Raw genomic sequence first — 13,493 nt, forward strand, 5'->3', positions numbered from 1 at the left:
CCCTGCATAGCATTTGTGTCTAGTTTCAAACCCACCTCCCAACACCCCAAACTTTTTCTCTTAATATTTTGTTATTCTATCTTTATTTGTATGCTTCTTAGTTTCTTTGATTGCTTCACTACTTTAGCATCTACAATTGCTCCACAACTATATTTAATACGACTTGTATAAGTAGAGTATTCTTTTCTTTGTATATACACAAATGTATAAGGAAAAATTACGTGTTATAGCTATTTTTAGTACATAATTAGTGATATTAACTACTTTTTGTTTTAATTACTAATAATAACTAAATATTTTTTGAATTTAACTAATATAGCTACACAATAATTTTCAGTTAGTGGTGCACAAATACACCTAAAATTTAGCACTTCCAATCTCATATCCGCTTTTAATGGTAACAATATTAATCACTTAATATGCATTATCATTCGCTCTCCTTTTTCATAAATTTTTGACATTTTCTATTCTCACTCACTATCCATTTTAGATTTTTCATTTCTCAAATCCCTAAAAAATTCTCTCTCTCCTTCTATCAACCACCACCACGACCGGTGGCGGCCACCCCTATCTCAAATTTTTTTTGGTTTCCATGATTTCAAGGTTTGTGGACAAATTAAACACAAAAAGGCAATTAACCTTTCCATGTTTTTTTATGTGAATGATGTTCCAACTAGAATGATCATTCATTATGGTTTACGGCTTATCTCCCATTGTGGGCAAGTTGTAGCTGTAAATGCCAAGACTTTTGGCCTGTGGACCGGTGCCCATAAATCTGGACCGAGTTGCATTTGCTCTGTGGCTAGGGTTTTTTGGTGGTCTAGGGTTTTTTAGGGTTTTGAGAAGATGAAAAATATATGTATTTATGTATGTTCTATGATATAGCTACCAATTGTTTATGGTTGGTGGTGTATTTATGTAAGTTTTTTCTATATTTTTGTGTATTTTGTTCAAATTAATTTCATCAGTTCATCTAGTTTCAAATACATGAGTGACGAAAATACATTGTAAGTTTTCTATATATTTGTGTATTTTGTTCAAATTAATCCATCAAATACATGTGTGATGCAAATTGTTACACACACAAATACATGAGATTTAATATAAAAATACATGGGGTCTGATTGGTAACTTCAAATACATTGGTTATGCGATCAAATACATGTGTAAATCAAAACGAAATCAATATTGAAAACTTCAAATACATTACCGCTAAAATACATGGGTGATGCAAATTGCTAATCACACAAATACATGAGATTTAATATAAAATACATGGGGTTTGATTGAAAACTTCAAATGCATTAGTTATGCTATCAAATAGATGGATAAATCAAGAACGAAATCAATATTGAAAACTTCAAATATATTGGCCGTTGAATGTTTTCAAATTTTGAATTTTTGATTTTTTATGTTTGAATGTTGAATATTGGATGGAGGAATAGAAAATGGTTATGAAAAGGTAATCTAAAATCTGATTTTGTGGAAGGGTATGGTAAAAAATACCAATTAATAGATAATTAATTGATCCCACCGTTATGGCCTTAAATCAAAGGATATGTTTTGTTTTTTACTGTGTTACTATGTATTTATAAGCATCAAATACATCCGAAAAAATACCTTAATTTGGGAAAACATAGCTACAAATGGTAATTTTTAAAAGATAGCTATAAATGATAGGAAACTACCAAAAGGTAGTCATTATGTTAACTTTACCAATGTATAATCTGTATCCAAGGCATATTTAAACGGATGTGTATGAGAACGCATAAACCTATTGGTAAAATTATACCAAAGAGAAAACTATTTGACCAGACACGTGACAAGTCTAAGCCCTAAAGAGCACTATAGTTAACCACTAAGTAGGTCAATGACAATAAGATCAAAGATTTGTTTTTATCATCCAAGAATTAGCTCCCAGACCCACTTCACTTGTACTAGACAACATAGGCCCGAAATGATCTGCCGGAAAGGTTGAGAATGCCCAAACAAATGATAGCGCACGCAATGTCTAGATCACGAGATATACGAGATTTCATTTAATCTCATCTAATGTCATGATCTTAGCCATGTAATGGCTGAAGCGGGCGAGAATCACTGAAACGGTTACACCTAGCTTATTCTATAAATTTTTCCGACTCCTTTTCACTGTGGATATCTGAATACATCTTATTACACTCAATTTCGCACTTAATCTCTGTTAATTTTATTTTTCTTCAACTGTGCTTCACTGTCTGAACCGAGAAACACTCAATAAGAACCTCTCTATCTCTTCCCTTTTAGTTATTTTGATTTGATTATCTTTTTTTAGCTATTTCCATTACATTCACATTGTCAAATTATTATAAGTGGATTTCGATCGATTACGTTGTTTGAGACCTCATTTTAAACAATTCACTAGTTGATCTAATAAACAAATTAAAGTTTAGGCTAAACACTCATCTGGGTGGTGATTCCACTAACTTCCGCTCCTCCAAAAGTAACATTGACTACTTGCTTGGGCAAGGGACTTAAGGTCGCTCGTTATCGATCATTACGGTTCTTCAAATACATTTGTTTTCCGTTGTCACTAAGGAACTCTCGAATGTATCTTTTCTTAAAAAGATCGGGTACTTTGCGCTCCAAGATTTATCTAAATTCTAAAGTTGTGCTTTTTCTAGCACATTCTTTATTTAATATTTGGAAAAGGGCCAAAAAGGCCTTTGCACTATCTTAAAAGGTCTACATAAACCCTCACTCCACCTATTATGCTAAAAGTACTCCTCCGCTCACCTTTTTGGCTCACTTTGGCTCTTAACACTAATAGACTTCCTATTTATTTTTAATTCTTTTTTAGTTTTAAAATTTTGTAATTTTCTTAAATTTTTTGTAGTTTTTTCTTGTTCCTTTTTCCTCTTTTTCTTCTAAAGTGACAATTGAGGCTCAGATATGTATTATGCTCATGTATAAATTATTTTTTAATTCTTATTTATTACTTGTTATATTCCAACTGGGTGAAATTAAAACCCAACATATCTAGCTTTGTCATAAAACATAAAATATTATACGGAAAAGGCTCAAATATGTCATCCAACTATCAGAAATGACTCATTTATGCCACTCGTCAATAGTTTGGCTCATTTATGCCATCGAACTATAGGAAATGACTCATTTATGCCATCAAACTATAGAAAATGGCTCATTTATGCCACTCATCTATAGTTTGACTCATTTATGACATCGTCTGTTACCAAAATGACTCATTCATGTCATATTTCATTAAAGCTGGTTTTACAATATCATATATGACACATGGCCTCCAACTAGATTATGATTGTGGGTGGGTAAGGTGTATGTGTCAGATTTTTTATTGATTTGGTATTTAAAATTGGACTGGTTTAATGAAACGACGTAGACCTCTAATTGGAGGCTACGTGTCATATCTGGTATTATAAAAACGGCGTTAATGAAAAATGGCATGGATGAGTCATTTTGATAATGGGCGATGGCATAATGAGTCAAACTATTGATGAGTGGCATAAATGAGTCGTTTCCTATAGTTCGATGCCATAAATGAGTCATTTCCTATAGTTCGATGCCATAAATGAGCCAAACTATTGACGAATGGCATAAATGAGCCATTTCCGATAGTTGGATGGTATATTTGAGCCTTTTCCGAATATTCTATTTGTTCACCACAAAAACATCACAAAATAAAATTATTTTTTTATGAAAACAAATAATAATAAATAAAATTAAGTCTGCTAATTGGTTCATAAAAATAATTTGTTATGAAAAAAAAAGTAAAAAATGAACAAATAAATAATTTGTATGTTTTATGACAGAGTTGTGTATGTTGGGTAGGGGCAAGTTTAATTAAAGGCAGAATGTTTTAATTTTTTCCAATAGAACTATGACACATAATAAATAATATTAAAAAAATTATACTTGTGCATAAGACAGATCAGAACCTCTATTGTAACTTTAAAAAGAAAATATAAAAGAAACAAAAAAATTAAAAATAAGTAAAAAGAGGTTTGCTTGTTTTAAGAGAAAAAGTGAGCCAAAAAGGTGAGCGAAAGGGTATTTTTAACAAAATAGATGAATGATGGATTGAGATAGTGTAGGGCATTTTTGGTCCTTTTCCATTTAGTATTTCATAGTTTTTATAGTTTGGATTTGTTAGAAGACAAGCTCAACACGCTAAGTCCTTATGCATTTTCATCATTTATAGAAGGGAAAAGGATCAAATATGTACTAAACTTAAGAAATGACGGGAAAAGGCTCAAATATGTCACTAAACTTAAGAAATGACTCACAGGTGTCACTCGTAAATAGTTGAGCAAAAATATCCCAACCGTTACTATTTTGGAACATACATGTCATTGCCCGCTAAAATGACTCCATCTTTCTAATTATAAGTATCAGATTTTACGACATGGCATTATCTAAACCCTCTATTACTTAGCCTTCCTTTTTTCCCTCTCACCACTTTTACGAGTGACATATTTGAGTCTGATAAATCCGAGTGCTTTTTGTTTTGATGATTGTCAAACTGATTCAGAACTAGATAGAGACCTGGTCTGTGATCTGCTCTCTGTGTACTATGCACCGTCAGCAGAGACAGCTGTAAAGCCGAGCTACTCGCTGCACAAGTACAACAGTGAGCTGACCCATGCTTTAGGTCAAACTATTGAATGAGTAGCCTCTATCCATCCCACATGCTTCCCACTATATATATAACATGTTGCAACATATTGTGCATCACTTGAGAAACCTAATCTAACTTGTACAAAAGCTGCCTCCGTAAGAATTCAAAGTGATCGCAAGAACAAAGTTACTTTCAAGTTAAAGAACGAGATCCTGATATGATTTTAGTCCATGTTCTTTAGGTTGTTGTAAATCTTTTTTCGTTTGTGCTTAAATTGTAAGCCTACTCTTCTGTGTTAAGAAGTTGTTCGTAAGTGTTTTGAAAAATCTCAAAGTGTACTTGTTGGAAGTGTGCTTCCGCAAGCTTTTGAGTGGTACACCAGGCTAGAGTTAGTCTAGGTGTATTAGTGGTCCTTGGCTAGAGTTAGTCAAGTGGAGGTGCTTACAATCGGAGTATTGCAAGTGTGGAGGGCCTATGGGGGTTAGTTCCTTGGTTGCAAAAGTGTTATTGTAAGGGTGAGGGATTATGGGAGTTAATTTCTAGCTTACGATGGAGTTGTAACCTGAAGTTGCTCGGTTAGTGGAGGTGAAATCCTACTGACGTAGGTCGTGGTTTTTAATCCTTTCAGCAAGGGATTTTCCACGGTAAAATCGTGTCTTCTTTACTTACTGCACTGCATAAGGGAATTGATCTACAACCAGGTTCCTCATACGTTATTTGGTGGACGCACACCCAACTAACATAGTCTTTTCTCAAGCCACTACCACATCCCAACCATTGTAACACCCCAAATTCCACCATATACATACATGTGATATGTTGGTATTTTTACAAACTTATCTCTTCTTTATACTTAGATTTTTGTTACGTTTGATTGGAAAAAAAATAGTGCATTTAATTTGGTTTACGTAAATTTTATAGGTTTATATGGTTGAGAAGAGCTTTGGAAGAAACCAAGTGAAAAACAAGTCAAAAAGAGGCCAAATTGAAGAAAACGAGAAAAGTAGCTAAAAATGGCCAGAAACGTAAATCTAAAATTTGAAGGCTGTTTTTGTCATTTTTTATTGGAAAATTGTGGAACTACAAAAGCAAGACTTGAAGGACTTTATTCTCATCTTTGGCCACATTTTCAAGCTTGGAGAGCTAGGATTTCATCACCAACGCTTTGGAAGAGAAGATTGGAGCACTTTAGTGAACAAACTCTTAACCCTTTCTTCAATTTCATGTTTTGTATTGAATATCTAACTATACAGTCAGAGGCGGATCCAGAATTTGAAGTTTCCGAGTGCCACGCGTCATTCAATCAATTTGGGCTCCGGGTCGGATTATTCGTCTTTTCGGGCTTTGATTTGAGTTATTCGTCTTTTCTGATGAAGCTTTTATTTATAGCAATCTATAGAAGGGAAAAGCATAAAACTTCCAATAATATTACTAATATCATAAATATCCATCATTGATTTACAATTGTCTTCAACGAGGTTTCATCTTCTGAAAATGATCAATGACGACATCATTACTTACATTTGTGAATATATCATGCTCTATGTAACAAACTAAACAATCATTCAAATATTGATCACCAATGCTATTCCGCACTTCATTTTTTATTTGCTTCATGGATGAAAATGCTCTCTCCACAGTTGTTGTAGCAACAGGTAAGATCAGAGTTAATTTCACAAGTAAATAAACAAGTGAATAAGTATGCACAAGATTTGTCTCAACCAATGCTTTGCCTAATCACGAATTCCTTGCAAGTTGGAGAACTTGGGATTACCACTTCGCATATGAAATATGAAAGTATCGAGTTGGTAACTCAAATCCCGAATCTGTATTTCATCAAACTCATCCGGGTAACACTTTGCTAAAGTCATGATTCTCCCTTTATCAAAATTAGCAAAAGAGTTGATAGGATTCGAGCTACCCATCCCAAGAAGCAAATCACTACTCACTACATCAAAGCAATCATTAAGCTCTTGAAGTTGCACATTAATCACAGCACAAAAGATTTCAATACGCCAGTGGTGTGAATAACAAACACCAGAAGACTTACGCTTTGACTTTCCAGGAAAATAAGACTCATCCAACTTGGGAATCAAAATATCTTGTACATCACAAAATGAGGAAACATCATCCAACAAAGGCTTCCATCCAGTTTCCCTCATATCTTGCAATCTTTCTTTTGCAATGTTAAGAAACTCCATGGAATTAATAATATCTTGATCCTTTTTTTGTAAAATTTTGCTCAACTCATTTGACATTGCCAACACTTTCAACATCAAGTGAAGCATAAAAACAAATTTGAATGTTTTAATCTCAGTCAAAAGATATTTTGCTTGATTTCTATCACTTGAGGTGGAACCTTCATGTTTAATCACTTCAAGCACATGAACAATAGTTGAGAAAATAATAATAAAGTTATCTAATGTTTTGAAATGTGATCCCCAACGGGTATCACCTGGACTTTCCACGCGTTTGATTTAGTCCTTGTCCAGTATGAACTTCACCTGATTTAAGTAACTGCTCCAACTTTTTAGCTTGATGATGACGAATCAAATCTCTACGCTTAAAAGATCTTCCAACAACATTCAACACATTAGTAACATGATCAAAGAAGTCTTCAACATCCCCATTTTTTTAGCAATAGCTACAAGTGTTAATTTCAATTGATGAGCAAAACAATGAATGTAATATGCCGATGGACTATCTTTCATAATCAAAGTTTTGAGACCATTTATCTCTCCTCTCATATTACTAGCTCCTTCATAACCTTGTCTACGTATTTTGGATGGACTTAGTGAGTGATTGGAAAGAAAACAGTAGATTTCTTTCTTTAACGAGCATGTCGATGTATCACTAACATGGACTAGACCGATAAATCGTTCTACCACCTCACCATTCTTATCAACATACAACAACACAAGAGCCATTTATTCTTTGTGTGAGATATCTTTGGACTCATCCACTAATATATCAAAGTAATCTCCATTCAAGTCTCCAATTATAGCTTTCACCATTTCTTTTGCACAAACGTGGACAATATCTTTTTGGATCATAGGACAAGTCAAAGTATCATTTTGTGGAGCATTTTCTAATATCACTTTTCCCACATCCGGATGTTTATCCCCGTGCCATCGCAAAAATCCTAGAAAGAAGCCTTGATTTGTTGAAGATTCACTTTCATCATGACCTCGAAAAGGCAACTCATGGTGCAAAAGAAGTCTTGCCACATCAATTGAGGCTTCCAAACTCATTCGATAATCACTTTTTTCCTTGTCGGAATGCTTTTCAAGAACAACTTGAATTGATTGATGATGATTTGACAAATCTAGCATCTTCTTGAAACATTTATCATGGACACTATTAACCTCACCAACATGCAAACAGAACCTTTCAAGAGCCCTATTCCAACTCCTAAAACCATTTTTCGTATAAAACTCACCCGCAATTCCATGTACAAATTCATTTTTGAACAAATAACAATATAGACAATATGCGGCATGTTTCTTCATGCTATATTCCAACCAATTAGAATGTGGACCTTTGTACCAACTTGAAACTAATTGACGACCTCTATTTCCTTTTTGAGTTGTAGGAAATTTTTTCAGTAAAGGTTGACAAGGTCCTGTTTGAATATAATGTCTCCTCACTTCATCCTGAATTCGAGAGTTATATTCAACAATGGGTATCCTTTCTCCTGGATCGGCTTCTAGCGATCCTAAATTGAGCACATCTATAAGTTGAGAATGATTGGCATCCATACTAGAACTTGGTTGAGAACAATTAAATTTTGTGAGAAATTTATCCATCTTCAAAGAATCAAAGCACTTCCCTACGAAATGAAAGTTCAATTCAACTCACAATTTGAAGTAAAGCACCACAAATTTAAGCAGCCAACAAAAAACACACGAAGCAATATGCCAGCTTCTTTACAAAAATGTACATACCCATAAGCAAAATTACACTTTTATACATAACTCCACAAAAAGCACAAGCAAGATTACAACTTTTCTATAAAACAATACACACCCACAAGAAAGATTACAACTTTTATACATAAATGTACAAAACTCACAATCAAAATTATAACTTTTATATGTAAATGTACAAAACCCACAAGCAAAATGACAACTTTTATACATAAATGTACAAAACTCACAAGCAAGATTACAATTTTAACACAAAAAAGCATTTTTGTAAGAAAAACAAAATCAAAAGAAATCAAGAAAGAAAGACGAAAAGATCCTTACAGTGGGTAAATGGAGGAAGCAGCCGAATGGGATTTTGGCTTTGGAGCAATGAAGAGGGTTTGTTTAGTTGATGAGAATTGAGAAGAGAGAGTTTGTTTCTTTGATGAGAATTGAGAAGAGAGAGAGGGTTTGTCTTTTTTTTTTAATGAGAAGGAAGAGAGGGAAACTTCTATTTTTAACTTTAAGAAATAAAAAGGTCAAAGATTAATAAATTAAATTAAGTCAACAACAATTATAGAAACGAGAAAAGAAAATATAAAGTTAATGGGAAATTGAGAATTGTTTTGTACCCACTGCTCTGCCCAGTCACGCTGCTATTGCTCATTGTTGAGCAGCAAGGGTAAATATATATATATATATATATATATATATATATATATAATGCAGCATGCAGCCGCTGGGACTCAATCCCGCGACTAGAGGGAAGGAATCAAAGCCTTTCGCCACTGGCACCATCTGGTCACTTTGTAGTGAGGGTGTCACTTTAAATATTTGTACATAGTTTCTGTATATATACATATATATACACAGGTTTCGGGCGAAGCTTGCGGGTGGCGTTCCCTCCCCCCCCCCCCCCCCCCCCCCCCGAACCTTAATAGATCCGCCCTTGTGTATGGTATTCTATTCTATTACTTGAATCTTGTTTATGAAAATATTCTTTGTCCAAGTTTTGGATTGAAACTCTTGTTATGCTTATGTATTGAATGATTTTTATTTGTAATGAAGATAGTTAATGTTTCTCTATTTATTCTTCAAGCTTAATGTCATTTAGTGGTTGCAAACATTAAATGTGCCCTTTTACCTTTTGCTTTGCTTGGAAAAGAGAGTTAAGGGTTAGGAAAAGATTGAATAGCAAGGATTTGGATTTTAAACCCCATCTAATAACTTGAGGTAGGAATATAAGAGTTAACTTGAGGTTGAATTAACTACGGCTTGGAAGATCTTAGAGTAAAATTCATCTATTTGGTTGGAAGACTTTCAATGAGATTTTAGAAATTATTATCTATTAATACAAACTCGCTCTTAATTGTAAAATCATAAAATACATTAGATCGTCACTTAAGAGTAATTTTCCTTGTATCATGATTGTGGTCATTGATCATTTTATCTTTGTTAGTTCTTAAATCAAAAAACAAATATTGAAAAAGTGTTTGGATTAGCTTAGTTGATGATAAATCATTTACTTTCTCAGTCATCTTTATATTATTTTCTGTGGGATTCGACCTCGAATCATAGTTGAATAAATTATATTGCGACGACCGTGTACACTTTCTCTTTGAGTAATGAATTTGAACGTTATCAACTTGCACACTTTTAATTCACAAGCTCATACTTTCTCAAGCCACCCCAAATTCCTATGCATTTTCATCATTTATAGAATATAATTTCTGACCACCCCATTTATCAAAATCAGACCATATTTAATCTCCATTTCAGGTAAAATTAAAAAACAGAGTCTTAATGGAGGAGAATGCATATCGAAAGCACCTCTAACTCTTGAAAGCTACAAAGATATTTTTCTATTAATTTATAGGCATTAGTTACACCTACTTTAATGCATGCACAGTTACACAGGACATTCTGTAATTTCTGTCACATCGAACAAAGGTGGCCGGTGTTCCTTTGTAAGGGTACGAGATCGTATTTGTTTCATAAGAAAAAGAATGAATAGTGACTCTCAACTATTATTATAATATTATATTTTTATTTTCTAATTACTTTACTACTATATAGAAGCACCCGTTGGGGTGCTTTTTCGTCGTCCGTTGCGGGTCATTAAAAAAAAATGTGGACCCCATATATATTAAACAACAACTAATATTAAAAAATATTGTGGGCCTCATATTAAACACCAACCAGTATTAGCACCAGTTGGGGTCCTTTTTCATCGTCCGTTGTGGGCCCCATATATATTAAACAACAACTAATATTAAAAAAAAAAGTGGACCTCATATTAACAAAATCAAGCAATATTAAAAAAAAAAAAAAGTGAATCCCATATTAAAAAAAAACAATGTTAAAAAAAAATTGTGGGTCCCATATTAAACACCAACCAGTATTAAAAAAAAAAAAGAATAAAAAAAAGTGGAACCCATCACATCCAAACTCACGAGAAAAAAAAAAGTGGACCCCATATTAACAGAATCAAGCAAAAAAAATTGTGGGCCCCATATATATTAAACAACTAATATTAAAAAAAATTGTGGGCCCCATATTAAACACCAACCAGTATTAAAAAAAAAAAAAGTGGAACCCACCACATCCAAACTCACGGGAAAAAAAAGTGGACCCCATATTAACAAAATCAAGCAATATTAAAAAAAAAAAAAGTGAATCCCATATTAAAAAAATAAACAATGTTAAAAAAAATGTGGACCCCATATTAAACACCAACCAGTATTAAAAAAAAAAATGGAACCCACCACATCCAAACTCATGGGAAAAAAGCGGACCCCATATTAACAAAATCAAGCAATATTAAAAAAAAAAGAAGTGAATCTCATACTAATAAAAAAACAATGTTAAAAAACAAATGCTTAAAAAATCAAACAATTAAATCAATAATGATGGACTCATTGTCACATGCGTATCAACCCATTAGTGGGAGCAAATGAAATCATTGTATAGCACCATACTTAAAATACTTATATATTAAAATAAGATAGAATTTAATTAATTTTTCATTTTTTCCGTACTCTAATAAATGTGAAAAGAGATTAATGTCATAAAAGAAAAAAAATATTAAATGGAATTATAATTCTAATTGACGTTTCCTTAAAAAAACGTGTAAAAAACAACATGACAAGTAAAATGAGTTAAACAAAAAATATTTACTAAAAATTAAAAAATAGAAGTTCTTCATTTAAATAGAAAATAAAATTTCTACTTTGTTTCATCTTAACATGTAAAATTAATATAATAATTTGAATTAGAATTATCCAAATCAAAATTTGATAAAAAAATTATATGTATTACTTTACTATTTACTACTATATAGAAGAGCCGGTTTATAAAGGCAAGATCGTCGTTCGTGTTCGGTCCTACTTTTTTATTTAAGAGTAAAAAAATCCTTTGTGGTCCCACCCAACTTTTTATTTAAGGGCAAAAAAATGACATTTGATACTTTATATTACCAACTCTTTGTCATGACCCAATTCGCGAGTCGTGGTGGCACCTACACTATCCCTCCGAGTAGGTGAACCACATTACTAATAACAAGTTAAATAAGCGGAAAATTAAATATGAATAAGTTATCAAGTCTTAAATACTTATCATAACTAGAAATGTCACGACGACCCCAAAATCTGGTCAAAGGGTACAAGAGCGCTAACATAGTACGGAATAGATGTCTGAAAATACCCGAAGGCTACATATTGTCTGTCGAATACAAAAATAGAAATAAATAGAGGAGGTCCTTCAGGGGCCACAAATGACCAAGTAGCTCACCCTGAATGACTGAAAGATGTCACCCTCGCGTATCAGCCACGGGGTGTAGAACTGGAGCATGGATCGTACTCTGCACTCAACAAAAAGTGCAGCAAGAGTAGTATCAGTACAACACTAGTACCGGTAAGCATCATAGGCCGACAATGATTAGATAACGCATGAAGAAGTGGAAACTAACAAGTAGCACATAAAGCAAACAGGTATGATCACGTATCATACATAAGTAACGTGTAAAGGAATCATGAAATCAACCAAGACAGATATAGTTCACCAGATGATCAATCAATTATATGAGTGAATGAATGCAATGCAACAGTCACCTCTCTCACTTCACTCTCGTACACACATGCTAAGGGCAGTGCCTCGAAGCCATGACCCATGGGGGACCCGCGAAGTCCATGTACCACTCGTGCTCTCCGGCAGAAACCTCGGAGGTTATCAATCACTCTCAATCTCCGGCAAAGACCTCAGAGTCTCTCTGTCACTCTCAATCTCCGGCAAAAACCTCGGAGTCTCTCAATCACTCACCTAACCGATCATCACAACAATAATATGGAAAACATGTCATGCATGATATCAGTCTCAACAATATCACCAATATAAAATCAACAAGTACAAGTCATATTACTGTCCACTGTTCAATTATCAATATTACCATTCCTTTTCATGTGATGAGTGAGCTAGTATGTGACGGAGATACAAACAGGTGATAATCACTGAAAATAACACATACGGAGACAAGCCCACATAACAGCTGACAGAACCAACGTAACTGGAATTCGCCTCCACTTCATGCCCGAAGGCCTATCATGCTATCCCCGTCACTTTCTACAACTACATACGATTCTCTAATCAGAGTCTAACTAAAGTAGACTGTAACCTACCTCAATGCCGAGTGGGTGCCACTAACGATCAAGCCAATGCCTTCCCTTTGCGTAGAGCCTCTGAGCGATCGAAGTCTATCAAATATGCAATCTACGTTAGAATACGAATCTAAGGACACCCATATTGCTATGCTTATATTCGACACTCAAAAACGCATCCCGAAAAGTGACCTCAGGCCCACAAGGGAAAAACTTGAATTTTAGTGGAAATTCGTTTTACCCATAACTAAATATTCAATTGGTATTTACCAATATATTAACATTCTAGTTCCAAAGTAAAATATC

At 33.8% G+C, this 13,493-nt stretch overlaps 1 protein-coding gene across 1 annotated transcript; it reads right to left on the minus strand.

Moving 5' to 3' along the window:
* Positions 1–6,363: 6,363 nt before the first annotated feature.
* LOC132620180 (uncharacterized) lies at positions 6,364–7,557 on the minus strand. The gene is made up of 3 exons (XM_060334874.1): positions 7,359–7,557; positions 7,135–7,245; positions 6,364–7,004 (listed from the first exon to the last, which is right to left on the minus strand). The coding sequence occupies exons 1-3, from the start codon at positions 7,555–7,557 to the stop codon at positions 6,364–6,366; spliced, it is 951 nt and encodes a 316-aa protein (XP_060190857.1).
* Between the last annotated feature and the right edge of the window lie 5,936 nt (positions 7,558–13,493).

The sequence above is a fragment of the Lycium barbarum genome, chromosome 11 (genome assembly GCF_019175385.1).
Source record: "Lycium barbarum isolate Lr01 chromosome 11, ASM1917538v2, whole genome shotgun sequence".
Classification (NCBI taxonomy): Eukaryota; Viridiplantae; Streptophyta; class Magnoliopsida; order Solanales; family Solanaceae; genus Lycium; species Lycium barbarum.